Genomic DNA, 26,618 nt, shown 5'->3' with positions numbered 1-26,618 from the left:
CTGCCATTTTTCGATAAGTGTCAGACATATACTGTTATATTCATAGCCAGGACACTTCCTGCCTTGAAGCTATGGCTTTGACCTTCTACACTGCTGTTGTTGAAACTTCAAGGATCGTAATGCTGCAACTCACCATGAAATAGCATTGCAGCTTGGAATTTGACACAAGCAGTCATAATGGAACTGAATTATTGATACAGCTTTGAGATTCACTCAGCAACTTTCTTAATGATAACTTTGTGTGTCCTCCATTCCATAACATTTAGCTCTCATAGAGATGACGCATTGAACTGGCAGCATTGTTTGTTCTACTCCTTACTGCAGCTTGTCCAAGTGTGATCCTTAGTCTTGTCACCATACAATTCTAGAAATGAGAATAGTAAATAGTAATTGGGTAGCAACTGGAGAGAGGGGTGGTGGGGGGCGGGGGGCGGAGGGGGGGGGGGGGCGCATCTTCCTGCGAAGTGACCACACATACCTTCAGTTGATTGGGATTGTGAAAGCGAAGGTGCTAAATGAAAATGAAAAATATCTTTACAGTTGTGAGATGACATTTAACAGCCTCTGATTGGGTCTGTTACTCTGTATGCACTAGTATTAAGAGTTTCCCTGTGAAGTAAAACTATCTGAAACAGGACTCGATATGGGCAAGGATTGGAAAGAAAATCAGCCATGTACATTTCAAAGGAACCATCCCAGCGTTTGTCATCAGCAGTTCAGGGAAACCACACAAAACTTAAATTTGGGTTGCTGGATGGGGGTTTGAACTGTTGTCCTCCCAAATCAGAGTCCAATGTCTCACCACTGCACTACCTCACTCTGTGATTTACAGCAGCCCTATACTTGCAGTGTTGCTGTGGAAATACTTGCAACTTACATCGGTGGCCAAGCCAGATGATCTTCGCATAACACTCGAAGTTTGCAAGTTTCAGCACACTTGGAGCATTCTTGGTGGGTGTGAAAGCACCATCGAGGCAAAGTCCATAAAAATGTGTCCAAAATCTTGTGGTAATTTGTGCTCATTGGTTTACATTAAAAATATTACATTGCACATGTGGGGTTGGCCACTGTTGTTTGAGTACAAACTTGGTGTATACAAAACTCTAACTTGAGGATTGGTAAGTGTCTCCACTCCCCTATGCATTTATTGAAATAATTTTGTGATTGATGTTTAACAGGTAGCTATCATCTTATGGCAGTGGTTTCTGTGGCCTAATGGGCATATTGTGTTCCCTGTTTTGTAGGTACACAGTGATTAGTTTGCATGAGCAGGGAGCAGGAACAAAGATGAATTATGTTCCACCTAAGGCTGGGATCACATAAAAATGATCTTGTTGGGTGACACAGAGGAACTTGTAGCCATGAAAAAGTTAGAATGAAGGAACGTGGAGAGTCAAATACTGACCGATTTTGTGTCTAATACTGTAAATGAAGATGAAGCATGACTCCAGAAATCTTTGGTGTTGGTCTTTTCATCACTTTTATTTTAATGTATAAAAAGAAGTTATAATTGGTTGATTGCTTCCCAACCTCCTTTACTGCCTGTGACTGAGTACTTATCTGATAACTGTTATTTAACTATAAAATATACAATTCCCATACTTGCGCGCGCGCGCGCGCGCGCGCGCTCACACACACACACACACACACACACACACACACACACACACACACACACACACACACACACACACACACCATAATTTTACTTTTGCTGCTGACTCCACTACTACACTCCCTACTATCAACACTGACAAACAGTAACATTAGTACTTCGCTTGTTTATAGTGCACTTAAATTTGCCAAATTCATGGGCACATGGCATGCTGCACACCCACTGGCAATACTCCTGCTCCTCCACACTACTGCCATTTGTCAATTACAAAATTATTTAGAGCAAGCTATAACTATGTGTATTATACAGGGTGATTCAAAAGTGAATACACATGGTTTGTGGGTCTAATGTATGCATGAAAATAAGAGTAAAATGTTAAATAAAGTTTGTCTGAAATTGGATTATTTCTGAGTTAAGATGCATAGTGTCATTTGTGGTAGGCATTACATCATGGGATGGTTACAGGCTTTTGCCATGTTGCCTTTGCCTGTGTCATTATGAGCATGTTCTGGGGTACATGTACAGTATGTAGTTGTGTTTAATTTCAGATCCCTTAATGTTGTTCTGAAAAGAATTAATTTTTTAGAATGAGATTTTCACTCTGCAGCGGAGTGTGCACTGATATGAAACTTCCTGGCAGATTAAAACTGTGTGCCGGACCGAGACTCGAACTCGGGACCTTTGCCTTCGCGGGCAAGTGCTCTACCAACTGAGCTACCCAAGTACGACTCACGCCCCGTCCTCACAGCTTTACTTCTGCCAGTATCTCGTCTCCTACCTTCCAAACTTTACAGAAGCTGTTCTGCAAGGTTCGCAGGAGAGCTTCTGTAAAGTTTGCAAGGTAGGAGACGAGATACTGGCAGAAGTAAAGCTGTGAGGATGGGGCGTGAGTCGTGCTTGGGTAGCTCAGTTGGTAGAACACTTGCCTGCGAAAGGCAAAGGTCCCGAGTTCGAGTCTTGGTCCAGCTCATAGTTTTAATCTGCCAGGAAGTTTCAATTAATAGTTTGTTGTTTGGAGTGCACTTGTGATCCCTACTTGACAGCATATATCAGAAAACAAGCAATTTCAGACAAAACTTTATTTAACATTTTATGCTTATTTTGATGCATATATTACACCCACAACATGTGTACCGTTACATTTTGATCACCTTGTATAAGTATTTCTCTGACCTGTTGTGTTATTTGGGGTGGGGGTGGGGGCCTAGGTTTAACGGATGTAGAGGGGAAAAATGTTTAGTACTGGTAATCATTTGATAATACTTCAAAAGCTTCAACACGGAATTTGATCATGGCGTGTGTGGACTTACGTAGCTGCTGATAAATCAAAAATGGTGTGTATATTCTTGTAGTTAGTACAAAACCTAAACTGCAATGAAAATTGGTAAAGCCCCTTTTACACAGCTGTCTCTATTGTCTTGCTTGTGGCAAGTGAGTAAACAGTCGTGCCACAGACATATTATTTCCTGTACTGATTGCCACCTGCCAAAATGGCATTCATTGTGAGAACTGTTTACCATGCACTGTGCCACCTGAATGGTGAAAGTGAGGTTATGAGGGACTATTGTTCTCACAGAAAGTTGAAAGATAGTAACAACATTAAGGAACTAGCAGTGATAATATAATTTATTAAACCAAAGCAAAATTCATAGTAGACATTCTTGACGAAGGTCAAGTGATAAAATGCCCACATTGCTGAGAACTGAAAGAACTAGTGAAGTGTTAACCAAACATTTCAAAACATCAGCATTTACTTACCTGAGAAGATATATACATACTAAAACATAAAAATCTTTCTCCAGGCATTGGAATACCTAAATACCTTTATGCGTTCAGATATGCGATCTCTTTTTGCAAAGGAACACTAGTAGGAGAAAATCGTGTTATCATGCAACTTTTGCAATATGTCATAAAAACAAGAGAAACAAAAATAAATATGAAGACATAAAAGCACAAAATCCAGTACTATAACATGAGTGAGTGCAGCAAGATCAGGTTAACGTCCAGTGTTCCCAGAAGATGTTGTGAATGCGCAGTCTGTAGCATACACAATTTTTTACTACTGTACACCTTGCTTGGTCAGTTGATCATTAACATCACCGAACAACTTGTGATGATGTAGGTGGCCGATTAACATGAAGGCACTGACATGCTCCCACCACAAGTAGTTGACTTTGACCATAAAGTTGCTCATGTAAAATGAGCTTAAGATCAGGCCTTCATTAAGAGTAAAGCTTAAAATACAGAATAGTGCGCATGTGTCAGAAAATTTCAAGTTTACAGGGAGCAGAGGGGAGGAAATATTGGAAACCAGTTCCTTCTCCATTCTTGAAGCACTACAATAATCAGTAGTAATTTGGAAACCAGTTAAATGTATTCCTGTCACTGCATACAGTTCGTATTCAGCATATGGTTAAGGGGAATAACAAGTCTCATTGATATACAAACCCATACTGTATTGAATGCAGTTGGATTAAATGCCAATGAGAGAAAACTTGAAGTATTTTACTGAGGTGCCAAGTACTCCACTGGAGGACTGATCTTAGTAGATACAGGTTTAAAGTTGGAGGGGATTGATGCCACAGTATTTAATGAGATACTCAAAATAACTCTGCTGCCCCTTTATCTCACTCCGAAGTATTGCAACTTGAATTACTAAGTCCTTGTGCTGTTAAAAGATGCTGCAAAAATTTAATTTATACTTACAGTATCTTCTCATGACCTAGTCCACTCTGATATTGCAATGTGGGAAATGGCTGTAGACTTACACTTTGCTTGCTGCATTTCAGTATAAGTTCAAATTAGGAACCAAGAAGTAACCTGAGGAAGAATGCTTGGCAAGGCTATCAGGATGCTACAGTGTCATTTGGATGTTTTTCAGTAGTAAGTCAGGTTTCTGTGAACTATATTACAACTACACTGATGGATTGAAAATTGGATCTTCCATGTTAGAGGAAGAAACAATTTACCTGAACTACAAATGACCAAAAATTTTAATGTTTCATTATGATATAAGTTCTGTCTTTGATGAGAAGTTCGTTGCCTCTACTTATGCTGCACTTCCTTCAAAGTGTACTGTCCTCTTCTTTTTTTTTCATTTAGTACTGGGAGAATAATTAATTGGATTCCTTGATATTTTTGGAATGGAAGATGTGCTGGTTATGTCCCCATTGCATCTTTGGATTAGAATGGAGGCAATGACAGCTTAAAAACTGGAAATAACTGTATTCCTCTTGGATATCCAGAATCTCACACCTATATAGTGAGTGGGATATTTTTAGGAATGGTCGGGGAGATGCTGGCTGACCATACAGTAACTTCCATCTGCTTTAATAAACCTTTCACTGTAACTATTAGAAGAGGTGGGCAATGGAAGAATGAACCACGACACCATTCAGGAGATATAGCCATGTTTACTGATGAGTCAAAAACAGGTGAAGGCACTGGGGCCAGAATATATGTGGTTCAGCATAGAGTAGAGAGAGCAGTGTTTCCAGGGAAGCTGGCCACAGTATTTTTGGTTGAAATGCCCTCTATCAGATTGTGAACAGAGGGGAATTTGCGTAGATGCTACAAGGATTATAGCATCTACATTTATTCAGGCAGTCAGGTAGCTCTGAAATCTCTATCAGCCCCTGCAATGAGATCAAAGGCCATTGCGGAATGCCACAAAGCCCTTGGGAGACTGGGGGGAAACAACAGGGCAAACCTTCCGTGGCTCCTTGGTCACTCAGGAATTATTGACAATGAACCAGCTGATAGACTGGTCAAGGACATGTGCGACAACACTGTTTATTGGATTGGAATTTCCAATAACCAATACTAAGGTGCTATTAAAATCAAAGCTATGTAGCAGGATCAGGAGACTGCACGTAAAATGTTAGTCTATGGTCGAGAAGCAAAAACATTCCAAGCTAATGTTGCCGAAGTCATGGTTCGAGAGTAGTTCTGCAATCCTGAACTTACAGGAAATGAATTAAACTCATGGTATTACTACGACTGCCAGTGGAAATTTTAAGAAACACCTACATGCGATGATTATAGAGGAAGAAGCCCTAAATTGTAGATGGTGAGTAGGATGAAACTGCACCACGTCTAATCTTCTGATGTGAAGCTCTGGAGGCAAAAGATATAAAATATTTGAGTTGTTAGAATCTGAAGAAATTGTGTCTAATAAGGAACTAGTAAAGGGTCTCCTATTTCTTAAGGGTACCAATTGGCCTCAGTAGAGTCACAGGTAGTCCATGTGTTTCTCATTCTGGTGTTGTGGCGCTAGCAATACAGTTATTTGATGAGTCTATGCATAATCTTGTAAATTTCTTTATTTTCGTAAAATTTTAAATATAGGGTTTATTGAATCCTGACTCTCATTATCTGTAAACTGCTGATGCTGAAAGTTACTGCCTGATGTCACGGTGTCTTTAGCAGATAGTTAGTAATTAATGGAAATGGAAAGTAGCCAGTGTTTACATGTATTGTCACATGACTTGGATGTGAAACATGTGAACTAGTTCTCAAAAGTTTACATCTGTTAAAGTTGATTTTTGTCACACCGTCCGGTGGCTTGCGGAGTATGGATGTAGATGTAGTGAAACTGCACAATAAATTCAGTTTCGGTGTGGGCAACAGTGGGCTAAGACCATTATTGTTCTTGTCTCCCTGCATAAATCAGATCAAAAATGAGACAGGGGAGTCAGTTCAATCTGATGGGGCTTCCTCAGTTTCAGAGCAGTTTGTGCTGAAAAATGTGGAAATAGATGCTAATGTTTCCTATATATTTCTTTGTATTTCTCATCTTCCATAAGTCATTATCTCTATGGAGACTGGAAGGTCTACTCTTTGTGGTTTGTTAGGTCTGTCAAAAGCCACAAGCTCTGAACTAAATACTTTGTTAGAAAGAATTAAACTAGTATATGAGAACAGCAAAACATATTTAAAAATGCACCATACAAATGCATTTGTGAAGTATTTTAAAAGATAACCTGCATATTTTTGATACAATATAATGATATGCACCAGAAAATCTCCAGTTTTAAAACTCACCTGAAGATGGCTGCCTGGTTATGGCAAAAAGTCGACATCATGAATCTGCAGTTCAGAAATCTCACAGAATAGGAAGTACACAGCAAGAAAAAACTCTATGTATTCAGGATACCACCCAGTGAGTGGAAAAGGATGTTTTCTTGCTGAGTAGGCAAGCAGGACATATTCAGGATACCATCCAGTGAATAGGCAGTGAATTGAAAAGGAAGTTTTCAAGCTGGGTAGGGAAGCACTCTGTGTATTTTGAAGTGTGCAAGGATAAAAAAGGATGGGGCTGGGTGAAAATCAGGCATGCATGACCAGTATCCTCTGGGTTGCTTGCATATCCTATGAAACATGATTAAAAACCTTCTCCAAAAACAACCTAGAACAGGTAGTTCAGAATCCCACTTGTGATGGAAACATATTAAATGTAATGGCAACAAATAGAAAGAGAACACTGCATGAAGGCATCAGTGATTACCATAGCAGAATATTGCTGAAAGCTCTTTCATAAAACCAAAGAAATTCTCATCATATGTAAGGCTGTTAGCAGGACCAAATTTAGTGTCCAGAAACCATGGACAAGACAGGAGCTGAAACTGTGGATAGCAAAACAAAAATAGGAATGCTTAACTCTGTTTTCAAATGTTCCTTAACAAAGGAAAACCCAGGAGTGTTCCAGTTTAATTTTTGTACCACTGAAAAGATGACTGGCATAGATATTAGTGTCAGTGCCATTGAGAAACAACTGAAATTGTTAAAATTGAACAAAGACTCAGGCCCCTCTGTTAACTATAATAGGTATATTGTAGAGTCCTCAAACAAGAAACAGTGCCCAGCATTTTGAGGAAAGCACAAGTCACATCCATCTACAAAAAGGATAGCAGAGGTGATCCACAAAGCTGCCATCCCATTTCATTGACATCCATTTGTTGTAGAATCATGGAACATATTCTGAGGTCAAACATAATGAGATACCTCGAACAGAATGACATCCTCCATGCCAACCATTATTGATTTCAAAAACATCAATCACATGAAACCCAATGCGAATGTTTCTCACAGGTAGATGCTGTATCTCTTGATTTTTGAAAAGCACTTGACTCAGTATCACAACTATGCTTATTATCAAGGTACAGTCGTATGAGGTGTCAAGCGGAATTTGTGGCTGGATTGAGCATTTTTTGGTAGGGAGGAAGCAGCAAGTTATATTGAATTGAGAGTCATTGACAGATTTGGATGTAACTTCGAGTGTACCCCAGCAAAGTGTGTTTGTTCATTGCTGTTCATGTTGTATATTAATGTGCTTGTGGATAATATTAATAGTAGCCTCAGACTTTTTGCAGATGTTGCAGTTATCTATAATGAAGTACTGTCTAAAAGAAGCTACACAAAAATTCAGTCAGATCTATATGAGATTTCAGTGTGTTGCGAAGATTGACAACCTGCTTTAAATGTTCAGAAATGTAAAATTGTGCACTTTGTAAAACAAAAAAACAGTATTGTATGACTATAATATAAATGTGTCATAGTTGGAACACTTGGGTGTAACACATCGGGCTGACATGAAATGGAATGATCATGAGGCGCAGTCATGGATAAAGCAAGTAGCAGACTTCGGTTTGTTGGTGGAATACATGTGAAATGCAATCAGTCTACAAAAGAGACAGTGTACAAATCACTAGTGCAACCCCTCTTGAAATATTGCTGATGTGTGTGAGATTCGTATCCAATAGGACTTAAAGGGGGTATTGAATGTATACAGAGAAGGCCAGTACAAATTAGCACAGGTTTGTTTGATCGATGGGAGAGTGCCATAAAGTTGTTGAAAAAACTGAACTGGTAAACATATGAAGATAGACACCAAGTAACACCCCCCCCCCCCCCCCAAAAAAAACCCCTATTTATAGAGTTTCAAGAATTGCCTTTAAGTCATGAGTCTAAGAATATACAACAACTCCCTATGTACCACTCCCATAGGGATTGTGATGATACGAATAGATTAATTATGGCATGCACAACATCATTTAAACAGTCATTCTGCCATACACAAATGGAATGGAAAAAATGCTGACAACTGGTACGTGGAATGTATCCTCTGCTCCCTACTTCACAGTGTAGCTGTAGATATTTGTATGTGTTATCTTGCTTTTCAGAGGTCATATTTTGAATGTAGGAGCTGTGCATCAATTGTGTTGGCATTTTGGCAAGTAAAGTGGTACCAGGGCCTAGCCAATCTTTGCTCTTCTTTATGTTCTACATGCTCTCTGTGTTACTTGTTCTGCAGGTACGTGAAGAGTCTTGCCTAATGAGGTAGGCTACATGGGTTTGATGGGAAGAGCCAAACACAGTGTGACTTGTATCGATTGCATGAGCACATACATCAGGCAACAACACTGCTGACATCTGTCTACATCTACATACATACTCCCCAAGGCGCAGTATGGCTCATAGCGGAGGGTACCACTACCACTATTAGTTATTTCCTTTCCTGTTCCACTCACAAATAGAGAGAGGAAAAAACTACAGTTTATAAGCCTCCACACAAGCCCTAATTTCGCTCATCTTTTCTTTGTGGTACTTATGTGAATGTGTGTAAGTGGCAGTAGAATTGTTCTGCAGTCAGCCACAAATGCCAGTTCTCTAAATTTTGTCGATAGTGCCTCGTGAGAAGAATGGTGACTTGCCTCTGTGGATTCCCATTTGAGTTCATGAAGCATCTTCATAACATTTGCATGCTGATTGAACCTACCAGTAACAAATCTAGCAGCAAGCCTGACCTCCCTTTACAACAACAGCCACTTTAAAAAACAAATAAACAAGCATTGCTAAGCGACAAACCATATACTGACATCAACACAGGAAACATTTCGTGTTCTGACTACTTGCAGCACCATATTTTCACCTGGTGGCAGACAGTGGAACTATTTTTTTCGGCATATACTCTGCGAGCGCATGAATTAATGAACATACGTATGATGTTTCAGTGTACTGGGATGTATTCACCTCACACTGCAGCACTTGGAACACAATGAATTTATTTATAACCACCTGGTACTTCTGTTATTCATACAGTGGCAGGTTAATTTTTGTAGTGAACTTTGTTAATCCTAGCTGTTTATGTGACAATGAATTTATTATGTCATCAGACTTGAGAAGCTGATTTGCACTTTTAACATTTATTAATAGTAAACAGTGTACTTAAGTGCATAATTTGCAGTCATTAAAAGTAAATCGACTTAGTGCACCATAATTGAATGGCCCCACATATGATCGATGGAGCTCAGCGATCTGTCGCATGGGATACCACATGTAACCGGTTGCTTGCCTTGACATCCCATACACAAGCAATTTGCCAAGTAATTTAAATCAGTATTACAAATGTCACTGTGTCAAGAAGTTATGCTATGGAAATAAACTGCTATGTGTAGTGATTTCTGTATCCCCATAATTACTTGCAAAATTTAAGTTTAAAGTAAATGAGAATTGTTATTTATTAAACTTCTTTTGAAATGCTTACTTTGGGAACTGTTGGTTACATTACAGGATATATTACATTTCTCACTGATATCAAATTGGTTGTGTATATCTTTCCTGTGCGCCTATACAATTATTTTCAGCTGAAAGTGCATAGACACCAATGACGTTGTGTTCCTGCATCTTATCAACTTCGCATCTGGCTTTCCTGAATCTGTCTCACATTTGAAGAATGAGTACACTTTAAAAATAAGATCCCTTGCCTGTTTGTGAAACACTTAGCACCTTCTATGTGTTTCAGCCATTATGAGAAAATTTGCAGAATACCACAGAAATCAGTCAATTGTAGTTTTGCACATGTAAAACATGATAGAACACTCAAGTATGATGGAAGTTGATACAGTACAGAACATGGAAACAGACTGACTGCTGACTGGCTAGCTGCGCAGCTATCTGCTGTGCATCCCCAGCCCAAAGGTCATAAACTCTGTCATGGCCTGTAGTTTTGAGTTTCTTTTTTATTCATTAGTCTTATAGTTTACCTGCAAGTATTTATACAATTTACTTGGTGTGTCTATAAAGATGTTCTTGAAAATTTCATGGGTATTCAGCTGGGTAGCGTTGCCCAAAAGGCGCGATATTTCGGCAAGCCGTCTTCTTGCCATCTTCAGGCGTTCTTGGTGTCTGATTGATCTCTTATGGATGCTGACTTTATATAATCTCTGCCCTTCTCCCGCAGCCTCCGTCTGGGCACTTCTGAGCGGACCGCGGCTGGTGGTGGGGGAAGGGCGGTGCTGGTTGGTGGGGGAAGCACGGCTCCCCGTGACAGATCATGGACAACAGTCCTTCCACAGCCACAGCCGCTTACGGAACTCTGCCGTCGTGGTGACAATGTTTCTTCTTTCTTCTTCTTCAGGTGTCCTGACAGTAGCGGATTTCCATGTAGACTGTCATTGTGTTTTAATCACACTCAAACCTGGATCACAAGTCTTGCTTAACTGGAAACCGCTGTCTATATTTATTAATTCGTCATGCAGCCGGATCTCCTGTGCCTCTTTGAGGATACAGTCCCAGAAGGTGTTAGATTGCTGTAACCCTTTGTGCCATCGTAGTTCATGTCATGTCCATGTGAGATGCAGTGCTCTGCCATGGTGGACTTGGTCTGTGTGGTTTCTATGTTCACACTACATATCTCCTGTACTGTCTGGATGGTCTGGCCTACATACATTTTCCTGCGCTGACAAGGGATGCTGTAAACTCCTGGTTTCCGGAGGCCTAAGTCGTCCTTGACTGATCCTAATAATGTTTTCATTTTGGATGGAGGGTGAAACACGCACTTGACATTGTATTTTCTGAGTATTCTGCCGATCTTTGTCCGACATATGGTATAATCGCCGTCGCAACCGGTTTGTCTTCGTCCTTGGAAGGCTGTGATCTCTGCTTCTTTGGTCTTAAGGCGCATTTTATCTGCCAGTTGTTGTAACCGTTCATGCGGAACACGGCCTGCAAGTGCTGCAATTCAGCATCAAATGTCAGTTCTGTAAATTTTCTCAATAGCCTTCTTTGAAAAGAATGTCGTCTCCACTCCAGGGTTTCCCATGTAAGTTCCTGAAGCTCTCTGTAGTACTTGCTTGTTGATCAAACCTACTGGTAACAAACCTAGCAGCCCGCCTCTGAATTGCTTCTGATGTCTTTCTTTAATCTGACTTGGTGTGGATCCCACACACCAAGCGGTACTCAGGAATGGCTTGCAGTAATGTTCTATATGCGGTCCCCTTTCAGATGAACCCCACTTTCCTCAAGTTCTCCCAATAAATCAAAATTGACAGTTTGCCTATCTGCTTGTTCCATTTTGTATCACTTTGCAGTGTTATGCCTATAATCAACCTACTAACACTACTAATGCTGTATTTGGACGTTACAGAATTTGTTTCATACTCATCTGCATTAACTTACATTTTTGTACATTTAGAGCTAGCCGTTGTTTGTGACACCAACCAGAAATTTTGTCTACGTCATGTTGTATCCACCTACAGTCACTCAATGATGACGCCTTCCCTGTACACCACAGCATCATCAGCAACAGCCGCAGACTGTTGTCCATCAGATCATTTATGTATAGAGAGAATAATAATGGTCCTGTCACACTTCTCTGGAGCACTTCTGATGATACCATTGTCTCTGATGAACACTCGCCGTTGAGGACAACGTGTCACGTTTTATCACTTGAGAAGTCTTCAGGCCACCTACTTATCTGGGAACCTATTCTGTATACTGGTACCTTCGTTAACAGTCTGCAGTGGGGCAGCGTGTCAAATGCCTTTTGGAAATCTAGGAATATGGAATCTACCTGTTGCCCTTCACCCATTGTTTGCAGGATATCAAGGCAAACTGAGTTTCACATGAATGGTGCTTTCTCAAGCCGTGCTGCTTTGTAGACAGAAGCTTTTCTGTCTTAAGGAAATTTTACCATTCACTTGGGACTTTGTGCTGGGTGAGAGATTTGCAATAAATACAAGCTAAGTAAGGGGCCAACACTGTAGAGTCCTCGTTGTAAGACTAAATTGAGATCATCTCTGGACCTGGCGACTTGTTATCAACTCTTTCAATTGCTTTTCTGTGTCAGGGATGCCTGTGACTATGTTCTCCATATCGGAGCCTCTGTGATGATCAGTTGGCAGTATGTTTGTATGATCCTCCAGTATGGATGATTTCTTAAACATGAAATTTAAAACTTCGCCTTTGATCCACAAAACAATTTTACATAGGACCACAATTTTCGCTGGTTCTTGGCAAGATCTGTTGCTAAGATATGACAATGGTAATTGGTGTATACTTTGTGCATTGATTTTCTTACATGGGCATGAATCTGTACCAACTTTTTCTTGTCACCATTTGTGCATTCTCTTTTGAACAGGGAGTGCAACAGTCTTTGCTATCTCGACGTGTTCTGAGTTTTGTTATTAAACCACAGTGGGTCTTCTCCATCCTTAATCCACTTACTCGGCACATACTTCTCCAGAACGTTCCTTACTAAATTTCTGTTATATCATAGATTTATTAATGCTAATTGTTATTTCAGTTAATTTCCACAGTAAAACCTGGTGATTGAACCAGAGACCTCGGTTTCCATAGTCTGGCAGTTTATCACTGAGGCATACTCTATTTCATGTAGTAAACATCTTTATAATGATGGCAGTTACAAAACATAATTTCCGTTGTTTAGTTGTGAGTGTGCCTCCCATGTCATAAGAGCTCAACTTTTAGTCAGTCCATTGCTTGTTATGCAGTGGAAAGTGAATGGATGCATGTCTGCATTTGTTGTAATGTTTTGTGAAGTAATGTGTGTAACTGGAGTATTGCGATCTGAATAAATTATTAATTAAGTTAGGAAAGTACTGCTGGGATATTTACTGTGGTACCCAGGAATACAGTGACATTAACTTTTAACATTTGTGAATCATTCACACACATCATGTGATGTATGACTGTTGTGAGCAGGAAGTGGACGATAACATCCATAGAATGTACAATGAACTAGCTCGTGCACATTCACTAATACAAGCAATCCCTAAGTATCATTCAAGAAATTAACAATTAATACTATAATATAATTATACTCGATGACTGAATGTAGCATGTTACACTAATTTGTTCATGTTATCATTTGTTTGAGACTTTCACCTTTTCTTTGGTAGCTGTCCTCTTTCCACGTGCTTAAATGTACATTTTCCTCCAAATATGGGTTAACAGATTGGCAGTGTTTGTGATGGCATTTGCCATCTCTTATTACTTGTATCTCATTACTTGTATTCAGATTTATGATACCTGTGTTACTCAATAAATCCTCGACCATCTTCCTATTGACTGTCTCTATGCAGTTCCTATTAACCATGTTTGACGTTCAAGTCCTTGAATGCTATAATATCTAACATTTGTGATGGGTAATCCTTGTGAAATTACTCTTTCACTTCAAAGCATTCAGACTGTGTTCAGTTGCTGCCCTTTATTGTTTTCTATTGTTTGAAACAATAGTTCAGCTATTATTCCATGTCATTGTTGTAGTTTGCTTGTTTCTGTAGTGATAGATAAAAATTTTAATCAAATGTTTGCCTTTGTTCATTTCTCTGTATATGCTTCTATACCATTTTCAGGGATGTTTTGAATGTCATATGAAAATATATTATGTGCTAAAATTTTAACGTAGGTTTACAATATCACACAGAATATATGCTCCATTAGGCAGTGAAATAAATCTTTTGAAAGATTCTGGTGAATCAGTCCAGTCCATTTTTACTCTAGAAAAAACATAAGAAATCTTTTTACTAATTTCTGAATTGTCCAACTGGATGTTTGTAGAATATATGGAATATTGCTGTTTTTACAAAGCCTCATCTTCACATGTTTAAATATTTTAGTGGTTTGTTTTTAGAGATCATTTTTCTCACATTGGCAGTGTTTTGGTGGTAAATATGCTGGTTTGTACAATATGGAGTGCTGGTTCTGTGGAACATTGCCTTTCTCTTATTACTGGTATTAAGAGCATATTTGTAAGTGTGCATATGTAGCAGTGTTTACATTGGCAGTGAGATAGATTGCTTGATTTCTTTTGCAGCTCTTTTTAAGTTAAGATTGATTACCCTTTAGTAAATGTACTTTTTGCAGTACAGTTTCGTAACATTTACTGTGTTGACCTGCATGAAGCTCTGTTTCAAATCCCAGTTCTATTTTCTGTTCCATGATGTTTATTTGACCTATATTCTTAAATGTTTCTGTGTTTATTCCCGTGTTCATTACAATATTACTCTTGTCAATTACTTTGTGTGCCTGACTCTTCTGTCCATTCTGAAATTTCTTTCCATCCTGATGTCCAGTGGAAGCTCTAATATTGACATATATATTTATCCTTCTATCACCAAAGGTTGAATCAGTGTTTTATTTTTCAGGTGATGTTAGTACCAATTTTGTTGGAACTAAATAAAAATCTCCCTCAAAATAAGTGAATTTCAGAGATGCTGGTAATTCAGATGCGCTGGTCCTTAATTCTGTTCATGACGTGCAGGTAGTTTACTGTGATACATCCACTTGTAAGGACAGATTGTGCCTTAAAATATACTGTTCCTTCTTTGCAGATTATATTGCATATTATGGAAAGGTGGCAGATAGACCTTTAGTTCCTTCTTTTTCTTAAATTTTTCTCTTTTTCTCCTTTCTTGTGAGGTAGATCAGTTACACCATTGTTACAATTTTTGGGAATCACATTCTTTTCTGGGCATTGTATTAATAATTTTGCAAGTTTGTTTTGTTTTATTTTTCCTTAAACTTAAAAAATTTCTATTGAAACACCATATCTTCCAACACCATTGCATTATTCATACACAAGACATCTTTATATACCTCATTTGGTAGTACTTGTGGAATGTCATTATTTTTATTATTAACTATGTGTGTTTCTGATACACCTCTTGCACTATGCAAACATTTCAAGAAATCTTTGAATGCATGAGCAATTTCCTCTCTGTTGTTAGTTACTCTTCTCGTCTCAACTGAAGACATACGTCATCTCTCCAAACATCTTTATGGTTTTTTAATGTACTGATTGTTTTCAATTTTTTTCTCTTGTCAGTTTGCAATGAATTAAAATGTTTCCAATTTGTGATGTTTTAATCAATCTCTGGTATGAGGTCCTACATATATCAACCTTTACAATGATTGGGATGTCTAATGCTGTGTATTGGTAATTTCCACTTATTGCCAACGTAGCTGACACCGGCCAGCCAGTTTCAAATCAGACATATGATACTCCCGAGTGCTTCCTGTTGCCACAATGGAGTAGATACTGCTTCAGCAGTCAGCAGCAATGCCAACAGTGATTGATTTTTAAAATAATGATAGAAACATGTGAAGGCATTTGCTGGATTGTCCATTATCTGCAGGTTCATGTCATTTTTTCAGTGGTTATGCAGACACTATCAGCTCAACAGTATGAAGAGCGTTGCTGTGGAGTGAGCACTCGTACCCACTTCTTATCATTCATAGTAGAGATTAAAACAGAGTGGAATTTCTTTTCTATCACACCAGAAGTTGTAAAGTGAAGCTGCTGTGTATTTTTCTGTTTTGCTCTTCATTATGGATACCAGATTGTGCAGCCATGCACAGTAGGTAGTTTATAGCACTCATATCTGGGAAGAATATAGTGAAAATTCCTTTGTTATGTGATTTTTCCATTCCCAAAACCAACTACTACACTTTTGTCAACAATATATGTAGTCCTCAAGTCGGTCTCTAGTTTATCATAGATTCCCATGACATTACATTAAGTTTATTTGAAATGTGTTCCACCTCACATGTTACTTTAAATGTCATGGATATAATAAGTTTTTAAATTGCCATGAATTTCAGGCTGGTGCATTTTTTCACACTAGGAAAATAACATGCAGTTAAACCTTAGAATATATTTTGTCCGTGCTATCTACCTTCAGCATGTTTCTAACTTCAACCAATGGATGTGTGTGGTAGTTACTTTAATGCCAGCCTCTCAGTGGAAATTAATCCACGCACGTGGTTATTGACTGGGAAGTTCCCTGAGTATTCAGCCATAATGATTTTCTTTGTTTACACTTCATTGGATGTTTTCCTTTGTGAACTTTGTGTGTTATGTCTTAAGTGTAACTGTTTCATATAAATGACCATGATAAGTTTGTCTAGGTTATACTTTTATGCTTATGTTGTTCTTGAGAGAGAGGAGAAGGGAATGGCTGAAAACTGATGCCATTATACAATCTACTTCTCTTGAATAGCACCAACACCCAATGGATGAATCACCGTCAACGGTATAACATGCCCCGCTCCAAAGAGGTTTGGGTTTAACCCAGGTCATTGATGTGCAGTCGGATTATCAAGAATTACATCCAATCATCTCTCTTCTGCTTGTCAGGCAAATGTTGGTGATGAAAATTTCTCCCAGCATCTGAATTCTAACTAGCTAATTACTTTTTGAGGACCACTAAGCTAGCATGCATTGGTGACCTCTGTTACAGAGGCAGGTACTTGCTCAAACATCTACCTCTTCCAATATCATTTCGCTCTCCCATGTTTTGCATCTGTGAAAAGATATTGTTGTAGGCTCAGCAGTTGAATGGCCAATGAAGTTTTGTACTTTGTATAGGTGTACATTTGGTAGTGTATGTCATACTTTATTGTATTTAAGTGGAGCTAATTTCTATTAGAAATAAAGTTACGTGGTTGCAAGTTCCAGTCTTTTGTTTGCAGTATTTTCCAAATTAAATGAGATCTTAAATCTTCCTTCATCAGAACATTTACATGGTTTTCTAAATTCAGTGGTTTTTCATTGTTTCCAGCATGATTCTTATGGTAATATATTATTTACTGTTTCTGCATATTGGAGGTTTTGACGAGTTGTAGATTATCAACTAAGTCAGATGTTGACTGCAGTTTACATCCCTCAGCTGAAATATGCTGATAAATTAAAGATGTGACTAATAAAACAATCCTTTAAATAATTTTTTGAATATGAGAGGATATCCGATTTCTTATCTGAATTCTGCTGGTAATCTGTTAAAAGACTTGTGCACCAGAATATAAAACTCCATTCTGAACCCTTCCATTGGACACAATTTAGTGAAAGTATATAAATTACACTAGCAGCTCCACCTGTAGCTCAACAGAGTAAAACAGATTTGTAAATGCAAAGGAAACAGAATCTAAATTTGTAGTTGGCTTATACATACATATGCTGGTGCCACCTCAATTTCCTAACCACCTGTATGCCAAGGAATTTCACACATTGAGTTTAATTTATGTGTGCACATTGATCCTCACTTTTGGCACCTGTGAGTAATTTTTATTTCTCTGAAATTTTGTAATATGAAGAGTTAAGCTGTATATTGTGAATAGTGAAATTGGCTTAAACTTGCTCTCCTAACTGTGACTTGTTCTCCTAACTGTGTGTAGTGTGGATACATTTGGGCCTTTTATCAGTAACATCAATAAACATCATAGCTTTTGAAGAATCCTCTTGTGACTTTGGTATATCATTTACAGGGTAGATCAGAAAATGTATATACACTTTAAAACTGGCTATACAAACTGTACACTTTGAAATTTCAGTGGGTATAGATTGAACATGTGGCACAGTGATTGAGCAACAGGTGGTAGTAGTGTTGTGGTTCACTGATGTCAGTGTACAAAGTGAGGCCATGGCACAAACACGAACGAAGAAGCATTGTAAAATGCTATAGGAAGTTTGAGAACATCAGTGAAGTGCAACGACATTGGAGTCAGGACCATGGAACTGAGCTACCAACATGCGTAAGCATAGCTCGCCTTCGCGATAAGTTCAAAACTGCTGGAACAATTATGGAGATGCATAAGTTATGATCAGCTTGGCCACACACAGCAACTAGTGATGAGCCTTCTGCTCAGATGTTAGATGCAAAAAAATTGGATCTTATGGGACCAAACTGCTAAGGTCATCGGTCCCTAAGCTTACACACTATTTGGTCTAACTTAAACTAACTTGCACTAAAGACAACATGCACACCCATGCCCGAGGGAGGACTTGAACCTCCGACGGAGACAGCCGCGCGGACTGTGACAAGGTGCCTCAGACTGCTCGGCTACCCCTCGCGGCTTGTTAGTTGCATTCACATGCTAACCGCAGAAGTCAGCACAACAGTGTGCATATGAAACAGGCATGAGTAGGGCAACTGTAAGCTGTATTTTGCGCAGAGTAAAATAGAAAATTTACATTCCACAGTTGTTGCACACGTTGAATGAGGATGACCAAGACAGAACAACTCATTTTAGTGAATGCTTTCTGATGCAGGTGGAACATGATGCTAATTTGTTTCCAAAATGGTATGGTTTGATGTGGTACAATTTAAATTAAATAGCATGTTAAACAGGTATAACTGTTTGTAGTCGGCCCTGTGAAATCCACATGTTAATGTTGAGCGAGTGGTCAGTGCTTTGGACCAGGACTTAATGTTTGGTGCAGGTTATCATTAAGTGGACTAATTAGACTTGTTTTTTGAAGGTACGACTACTGGTGGAAGGTACCTGGAGATGCTGAACTAAGTAATTTTACCATCCATTTCTGCTTTGTTTAGTGATGAACTTTTTTACTTCCTACAATATAGTACAGCACCCCTCTTTCATAGGGATGCACATGTCTATCTTGATAACAGTGCATTGGCTGCTCACTGCTCAGAGACTGAGTCCCGTGATACCACACAACACGAAATTTTCTTATTCGTTTCACTTCCTAGCTGCCTAAAGACAGACTGTCCGCTTTCATGTCTGCATCCAAACTGTGCCCTTTGGTGTCTCCAGCTGAACTGTCTGCTTTCACATCTGCGCCAGCACTTGTCCCTGCCTGTCCCCAGCCGCATTTCCCGCGCGCCAAATATCCTCGCTCAACTGACTAGGGCAGTTTCCTTTCCTGAAGCCATCCATTGGATTGGCTACAGCTCAGTCTACATTATTTTACATTTTAACATATTTAAATAATCAAAGTGTGACCACTTTCACATTCTAAATAAAGTAACAATAATATCTGTTACATAATAAATGTTAAATTCTTTTACATAAAACCAATACAATATCCTTCTTAGCTTTGAATGACATGGCCAGTAGCCTGGCACCAATGTGCTTTCTGATAAATAAATAAAGAACAAAAGTAACTATTATGCACTAAACTTTATAAAAAATGTTCTATTACCTGTTGGTTCAATAAGGTCATCATTCAATGTGTTTTGTGTGGAGGAAATGATGATCTGATGCTTAACTGAAAATACTGATAATTTAAATTTACTATATCCTTTAAACAAATGAAGTTACAGAGTTGATATTTACAACATTTGTCATGTTAATAATGCGCTTCTATATGAAATGTCGATCATTAAGATCGACCAAAGTGTTCAGATTTTAGCATTCAGGTTTTTGTTACAAAACTTGTTAATTTCACTTTAACAGTCAATCCTAAACTATTATAGATATGATCAATATTAAAGTTTAATTGGGATCACCATGAAGATTTATGAAGGATGGTAGATTAAAATAACTGTGGCTGAATTCCCTGAGTTATTACAGAATTAATAGTTTCCATAAATGTTTCCCTTTATGGCCGATCTTAGGTCCACCATATTTAACACTGCTATGTCTCCTTGGCCACAAACGGATTTTACTGGGTTTCCCTATGACATAGGTTCTTGTCGGTCTCATTCACACACTACAGAACTTAGGCATCAATAGACAATAGATGCCTGTGAGTTTCCCCATCTCATGGTGAATCTGCGCTCTTTGTGGCACGTGGTCCTGGACGACAGGGTTCATTTCACAATTCCTGTAGACTGGCCCTTTCGGCTATCTATTTAAATGAGAGTGGAATGCTCGTTGGCTCACACTGTGGAAGATGTGATCTTGACTGTACAGCGTCATGCTCCGAAGTGTTTGAAGGTGGGTGCTTTGCAGTTTGAACACTTCACTGTAATTATATCGCTTTGAGCCACTGTAACACTGATGATAATATATAAGCTTATCTTTATTTAAGTGTGTATTTTTTGGATTTGCCCTGTATATACATTAAGAACTGGATTGGGCCAAGTATTGAACCTTGCAAGAAACCCTATTCTTTCCATGTTGCTCTGTTGTGTGCTATTTTTATTCTGTCTGGTAGTGCTGCTATTACACAATATCTCTCCACTCACTTCAATTCATAGTAGGACATTCCATGATTCATTATATGTTAACCCAGATTTTTTGTTGTTTGTGTTATATTTTATCTATTTATTTTTAAAGCTGTGCATTTGATAAATATGCCTTTCGACATTCATGGCACTGCCAGAATTGAACCCAACATCCCTTGCCCTGATCTGTCAGAGCACAGTTCTTATACTCTTTTGTCTGATCACTTTTACCCACCTCTTGGTCTCATGTGATCCTGTCCTGGTAGGTTTCAGAAAGCAGTGGTTGTCTTCACTTCCACCGTTATAATATCCCAGATCGTGAATTTTTCATCTCCCAATTTTATGTTACCTGGAAGTGTGTAGACATTCATCCTGATAAATTAAAAAGTAACTTTAGATAGCATTGTTTCATGAAAGTGCTGTTGACTTAATGTGATACTGTAAAGCACACATATTGCATACTTTTTTTTTTAAACATGTGGCAAGGGCCTTATCAACCATACGCCTGCTCTATGAGCCTCTTCCACTTCTGCCTGTCCGATGCACTGTTTGTCCAGTTACTGCTGCTGTTCATCCTCATTGTGTCCTCCAGAATGTTATCCAGCCATCTGATTCTGGGTCTTCCTCTTCTTCTCATTCCTTCTGTTGTTCTGTTGAATGCCATTCTAGGTAGTCTATTCTCTGTCATTCTTGCTATATGGCCTGCCCAATTCAACCTTCTCCTCTTGAGCCCTTCGACGATGTTACAGTGTTTGTACAGCCCTCTTAATTCTTCATTTCTTCTTATTCTCCATTCCATGTTATTTTCGTCGTATACAGGTCCAAAAATTTTCCTTAGTACTTTTCTTTTGAATATTAACAGTTTCTCTTCATCTTTCTTTCTAAATATTAATGTTTCACATCCATATAACATCACAGGTATAATGGTCGATTGATATAAGCGCATTTTGAAGTTACTGCTAAGTGATCTTTTTCTTAGAATTTTGATGAAACTAAAAAGTGTCTTGTTTGCTGTTGATAAACGGGCATCTATTTCTATATCTGTTCTGTTGTTATTACTAAAAAGACTTCCTAGGTACCTGAAGTGGTCAACAGTCTTGAAATTGAATCCATCTACAGTCAGAGGTGCCTCTTTTCTGGTTTTCTTTCTTATGGGCAGGTATTCTATCTTTTCTTCATTAACATGTAATCCTGTTTTCTCAGCAATTTTGTAGTAATTTTGCATCATTCTGATTAATTCTCTTTTGGAACTACTTATTAGTGCTACATCATTTGCATAGGCAAGTCTTGTAAAGTTCACATCCTGTAGCTGGATTCCTTGTGGACTGGTTTTAGAAATACATAAATTTAGTTTATTGACCAGTTGCATGTGTACTTTGCTTTACTGATTGCCCTATTCTGTAACGTTTTCAATAGTTTGCTGTAAAAATTGAGTATATGTTTCACACTTAGCTGCTGATCCTACAGAATTATGAAATGAAATTAATGCTTTGCTGCCATCTACTGCTGCTACTGCATAAGTGACATCTGACATATTGATTCCAAGTTTGCCAAGGCATGGCTTTTCTGTAGTACTTCAGTCATATCGCAAGTAGCAGTAATGTCAACTGAATGTTGCTATTTCATGACCATTTTATTGTTTTGCCTAAAAGTTACCCCTAAACCAATATTGTAAGTTACCTAAATTCATATGTATTTGTATTTAAAGTGCCAAAGTCCTTACTAAAGCTCTGTAATACACAAAAGGGCTGTTTTAATCATGTAAGTGGAGGTTTTCTGCAACATTGCTGCTGTGCGTTTCTGTACTTACTGATTGCTGTGTAATTTTCTACTTTTCTTCTAGAAAGTGAAAGAGCACCGAAAGGAGAGAAAAGATAAAGCAAAGAAGAAGAAGGAAAAAAAGCTGAAAGCAAAGAAAGAAAAAGGAGAAAAAAGGAAAATCAAATTAGAGAAGAAAGAAAAACTCAAAGAGAAGATCAAAGAAAAGAAAGAAAAGAAAGAAAAACGTAAAGAAAAAGAGGTAAAGTTTTTTACTTTTTTTGGTCCTATCTCATAAATATTATGTATGTGCTTTTATAATGGAGCTGGAACATTGTAAATGTGTACTTCTTAAAAGAAAAAGATATGATGATACATATCGTGCTAACCATATCCAAATGAAACACACACACACACACACACACACACACACACACACACACACACACGCAGAAAAAAAGACATAGGTGTATAACTGTGATCAGTTGTGCAGAGTTCCCATGTATGGATAACACATGACTGTACTTATTGTGCAGTGGTGACATGCAGTCTGGAGGAATGTGATTATATTGGTGACATGATACCTTAATTGAGCTACAGTTATGAACTGCTCTGAAGTGGTCATTTATGGATTATTACAAAGATTTCCTGACTCTACTAGTCAATTAAAATAAGACTAGTGTAACAAAACAGTTTATTGGGAACTGCAGTACAAGTCTTAACTCTATTTTACCATATTTGTCATATATGTTCAAGTTATGTTTCATAACAGAACAGTGTATCTTACACTCCTTATAGAAGCTCTCTGCTGCCATTAGTGATAGCCAAGTGCCAACAATGTCTTATTCGATGGATTTCTCATCCTGGAATCACTTCCAAACAAGGAAACTGTCAGATTCACTTCATATTGTTATAAAGTGCTTTGATGTGTTACATTTTGTGTTCTTTCAATTGTTTACAGATCTTATTTTGTGGATAGCTCTTTATCATTTATAGTACAGGAAACTGTAAAACACTTGGTCCTGGAAATCTTTTTGTGGGGTTATTGACAGCTATAGGATACTACTAGAAAGGAAGAGAAAAACCATATCACTAACAGTTGTCAACAAACTAAAACGATATCAGAATGGAAAAAGTAATGTATAGTTCCCATTTTCAAGGGAAAGAGAAGAGACCATAACTGCTGTAAGTGTTGAAAACAGTGAGCCAATTATTTGGAAACATATGTAAGAAAATCAGACAGAATATTGACCACTATGTTGAGGAAGAGCAAAATGAACCTAGATCATATAGATCTTGTACAGTTAACCTTTTTATCTTACCACAGCTAATGGAAAAATGTATAGCTGTAGAAAAAGAGTAACACATATTCGTAGAGCCAGTAAAGACTTGTGACACTGATTCTAAAACAACACTGTACAGCATCTAGATATGGATAACCATCTGTTAAAGATGATTATGGAAATGTCCTTAGACAGTAGTTGTTGATTAAAAGAGGATAAAAATTATTCAACCTCACAAAAGTATTCAGACAGGGTTGCCATATATCACCTATTTAATTCAGTTTGTATGTGGATGTGGCTGACTGAAGATTATTGATCAACTGTGGATGACTTACAATAGAGGTCATTAACATTTGCAGATGATCATGTCATACTAGCACAATATGAATATGAGCTAGAATTTATTATATAACAACTATATTAGAAATATGAAAAAATGGGACTCAAAGCCTAACAGAAATCATATATCTGGTATTGAATAGTGATGTTATGTTTCCAACACACAATTGATGAGGCGGTTATTAGACAAGCAGAAAGAATATATATAGTGTGGGGCATACATTAATAAGAATGGAGTGGACAGTACTGAAATAAAATACAACAATGCAGAAGAATAATTGGGAATGTGTATTCTTTTTAGCAGATTAAAAAGCCACACAAATTATGAAAAGGGCATATGTATGTATATGTATGTTCCAACTCTCCACCTAAACCATTGCACTTACTTCAACTGAGCTTAGTACACACATCACTTATTGTCTGGAAACTACTGCTGTGGGGATAAGAACCACTTACCTCTGAAAGGGGTGGGGTTGGGGTGAAAAATCAATGTACTCCATGACACACAAATACCTATACTTTATTCATCCAGTATTTGAGAATGAGAGTATTTTGTGACTTGCAAGAAATTTTACACACAATTTCAAACCTTAACTAAACCTTTTCTTGTTGACAGTGCTGATGAAAGGAAAAAATTGCTTACTACATTTTTGCAAGCATGATGCTTGAATTTATTACTTCTTTACTACCAACTGTATTCACGGTATTAAAATATACACTGGATGTACCTGCGAAGTTATATCATTGTACGGCACACAGTTCAGAGATACATTGTCATAAACATTGAACTATGTAAAAATAAAACTGCGGAGCGATATTTGCTTGATATGCAGATGAAATATGTTTACAAATATGTGTGGAATATATGAAATATAGTTGACTTGTGGCCAAAGCCATGGGTAAAAAGCTTATCCTAAACCCGTGGAATGATTTCAATCAAATTTGGAACACACATTAGTTATGATCTGGAAATAAATAGTGTAGGGGTAAGAACCACCAGCCTCTTATTGGGATGATGTAGAGTGAAGGGGGAGGAAGAGGAGATGGACAGACAGAGAGGGAGGGAGGAGATGGACACAGATAGGGGGACAGGAGTAGACACACAAAGAGTGGGGGAGGGGGAAATGGGCAGAGAAGGGAAAGAGGAGGAGATGGATAGAGATGGGAAGGAAGAGATGGGAAGAGAGAGGGGGAAGAGGAGGAGATGGGCACAGAAAGAAAAGAGGAGGAGATGCACTGAGAGAGAGGGGGAAGGAGCAGATGGACAGGGAGAGGGGGAGGAGGAGATAGACTAATAGAATGTTGAAATACATTCATACATGGGTAACGTCAAGTACTCAACTATTATCTCATATAAAAATAAGAAAAAAGTTGGTAGGCTGTAGAGGAGGGTCATTCACAAATGAATGGGTCCAAAGGAATGGTTCACTGAAGTGCACAAAATGATTGAGGAATGATTTCTAAAGAACGCTGATTCGCGTCGGTTGCAGTCAATCTCGTTCATGGAACAGCCGTTCACTATTCACTGTGGCTTGTCTTGTTTGGTCAGTCTTGTTTCTTGTTCCAGTTACTCATTCTCATCTCAGTGTTGTTGACCTGTCTCATTCTTTTTCTGGCAGTCATTCATTCTTAGTTCCAGTTCCACCACTTCTAGTTCAGTGTTGAGTTGTCTTCTTTTGTTTTTTTCACTGTGCTTGCCTGTTCTCATCCTACTGGGTCACTATAATTACTGTATACTGCAGACTTGGTAGATATTCTAAAGCACTTATGCAGAATGAATTTTTATATCCTTTTTTTTTTTAAATAAGGTTCAAATCCTGTGCATGCAAGACAGAAATGTTTCCGTGTGTAATGGATTAGGACCGGGATTTTGGCAGAAAAGGTCAAACAAGTGAGAAAGGCATAATGTTGATTTTATTATTAACTACCACTTACACAGTTTCTTCAATATGAGCACCAGAGATGTCTGTGAGGTGCTGTATCTATAAAACGATCTGATCAACAGTTGCTTTCAACGTTTCCAGTGGAATCTGAGCAACATATTCCTGTATACTGACCTTTTAGATATCCCCAGAGTCAAAAGTCCATGAGTTTAGATCAGGTTGTCTTGCAGGCCATGCATCTGGAAAACCTCTGCAGATAACATGTTTGCAGGAGGTTGCATTAAGCAGATCTTTCACTGGGTGAACAACATGAGGTGTTGACATGTCATGTATGAAAACAATGGTTTCCACGCTATTGCACTCTTCCAAAGCAGGAATCACATGCTGTACAGTGAGGTCTCAGTAACATGCAGACATCATGATACACCTGACAGGCCCTCTGGATGTATTCTTTTCAAAGAAGAAAAGACCGAGAGTAAAGGTGGTTGTGAATCCGCACCGGAAAGTCACATAATGCAAGTGCAATGGT

General features: G+C 38.3%; 1 protein-coding gene across 2 annotated transcripts in view; it reads left to right on the top strand.

The window, feature by feature from the left end:
- Window positions 1-26,618, top strand: part of LOC124723136 (transcription initiation factor TFIID subunit 3) — a 320,450-nt gene that overhangs the window by 111,322 nt on the left and 182,510 nt on the right. For both annotated transcript variants that reach the window (XM_047248325.1, XM_047248324.1), the window contains exon 5: window positions 22,670-22,846. In XM_047248325.1, the coding sequence (XP_047104281.1) occupies window positions 22,670-22,846 (177 nt within the window). The remainder of the gene's footprint in view (window positions 1-22,669; window positions 22,847-26,618) is intronic.

Source organism: Schistocerca piceifrons, chromosome X (genome assembly GCF_021461385.2).
Source record: "Schistocerca piceifrons isolate TAMUIC-IGC-003096 chromosome X, iqSchPice1.1, whole genome shotgun sequence".
Classification (NCBI taxonomy): Eukaryota; Metazoa; Arthropoda; class Insecta; order Orthoptera; family Acrididae; genus Schistocerca; species Schistocerca piceifrons.
The sequence above is the reverse complement of the archived record's forward strand: the minus strand, read 5'-3'. Positions and strand labels throughout refer to the sequence as shown.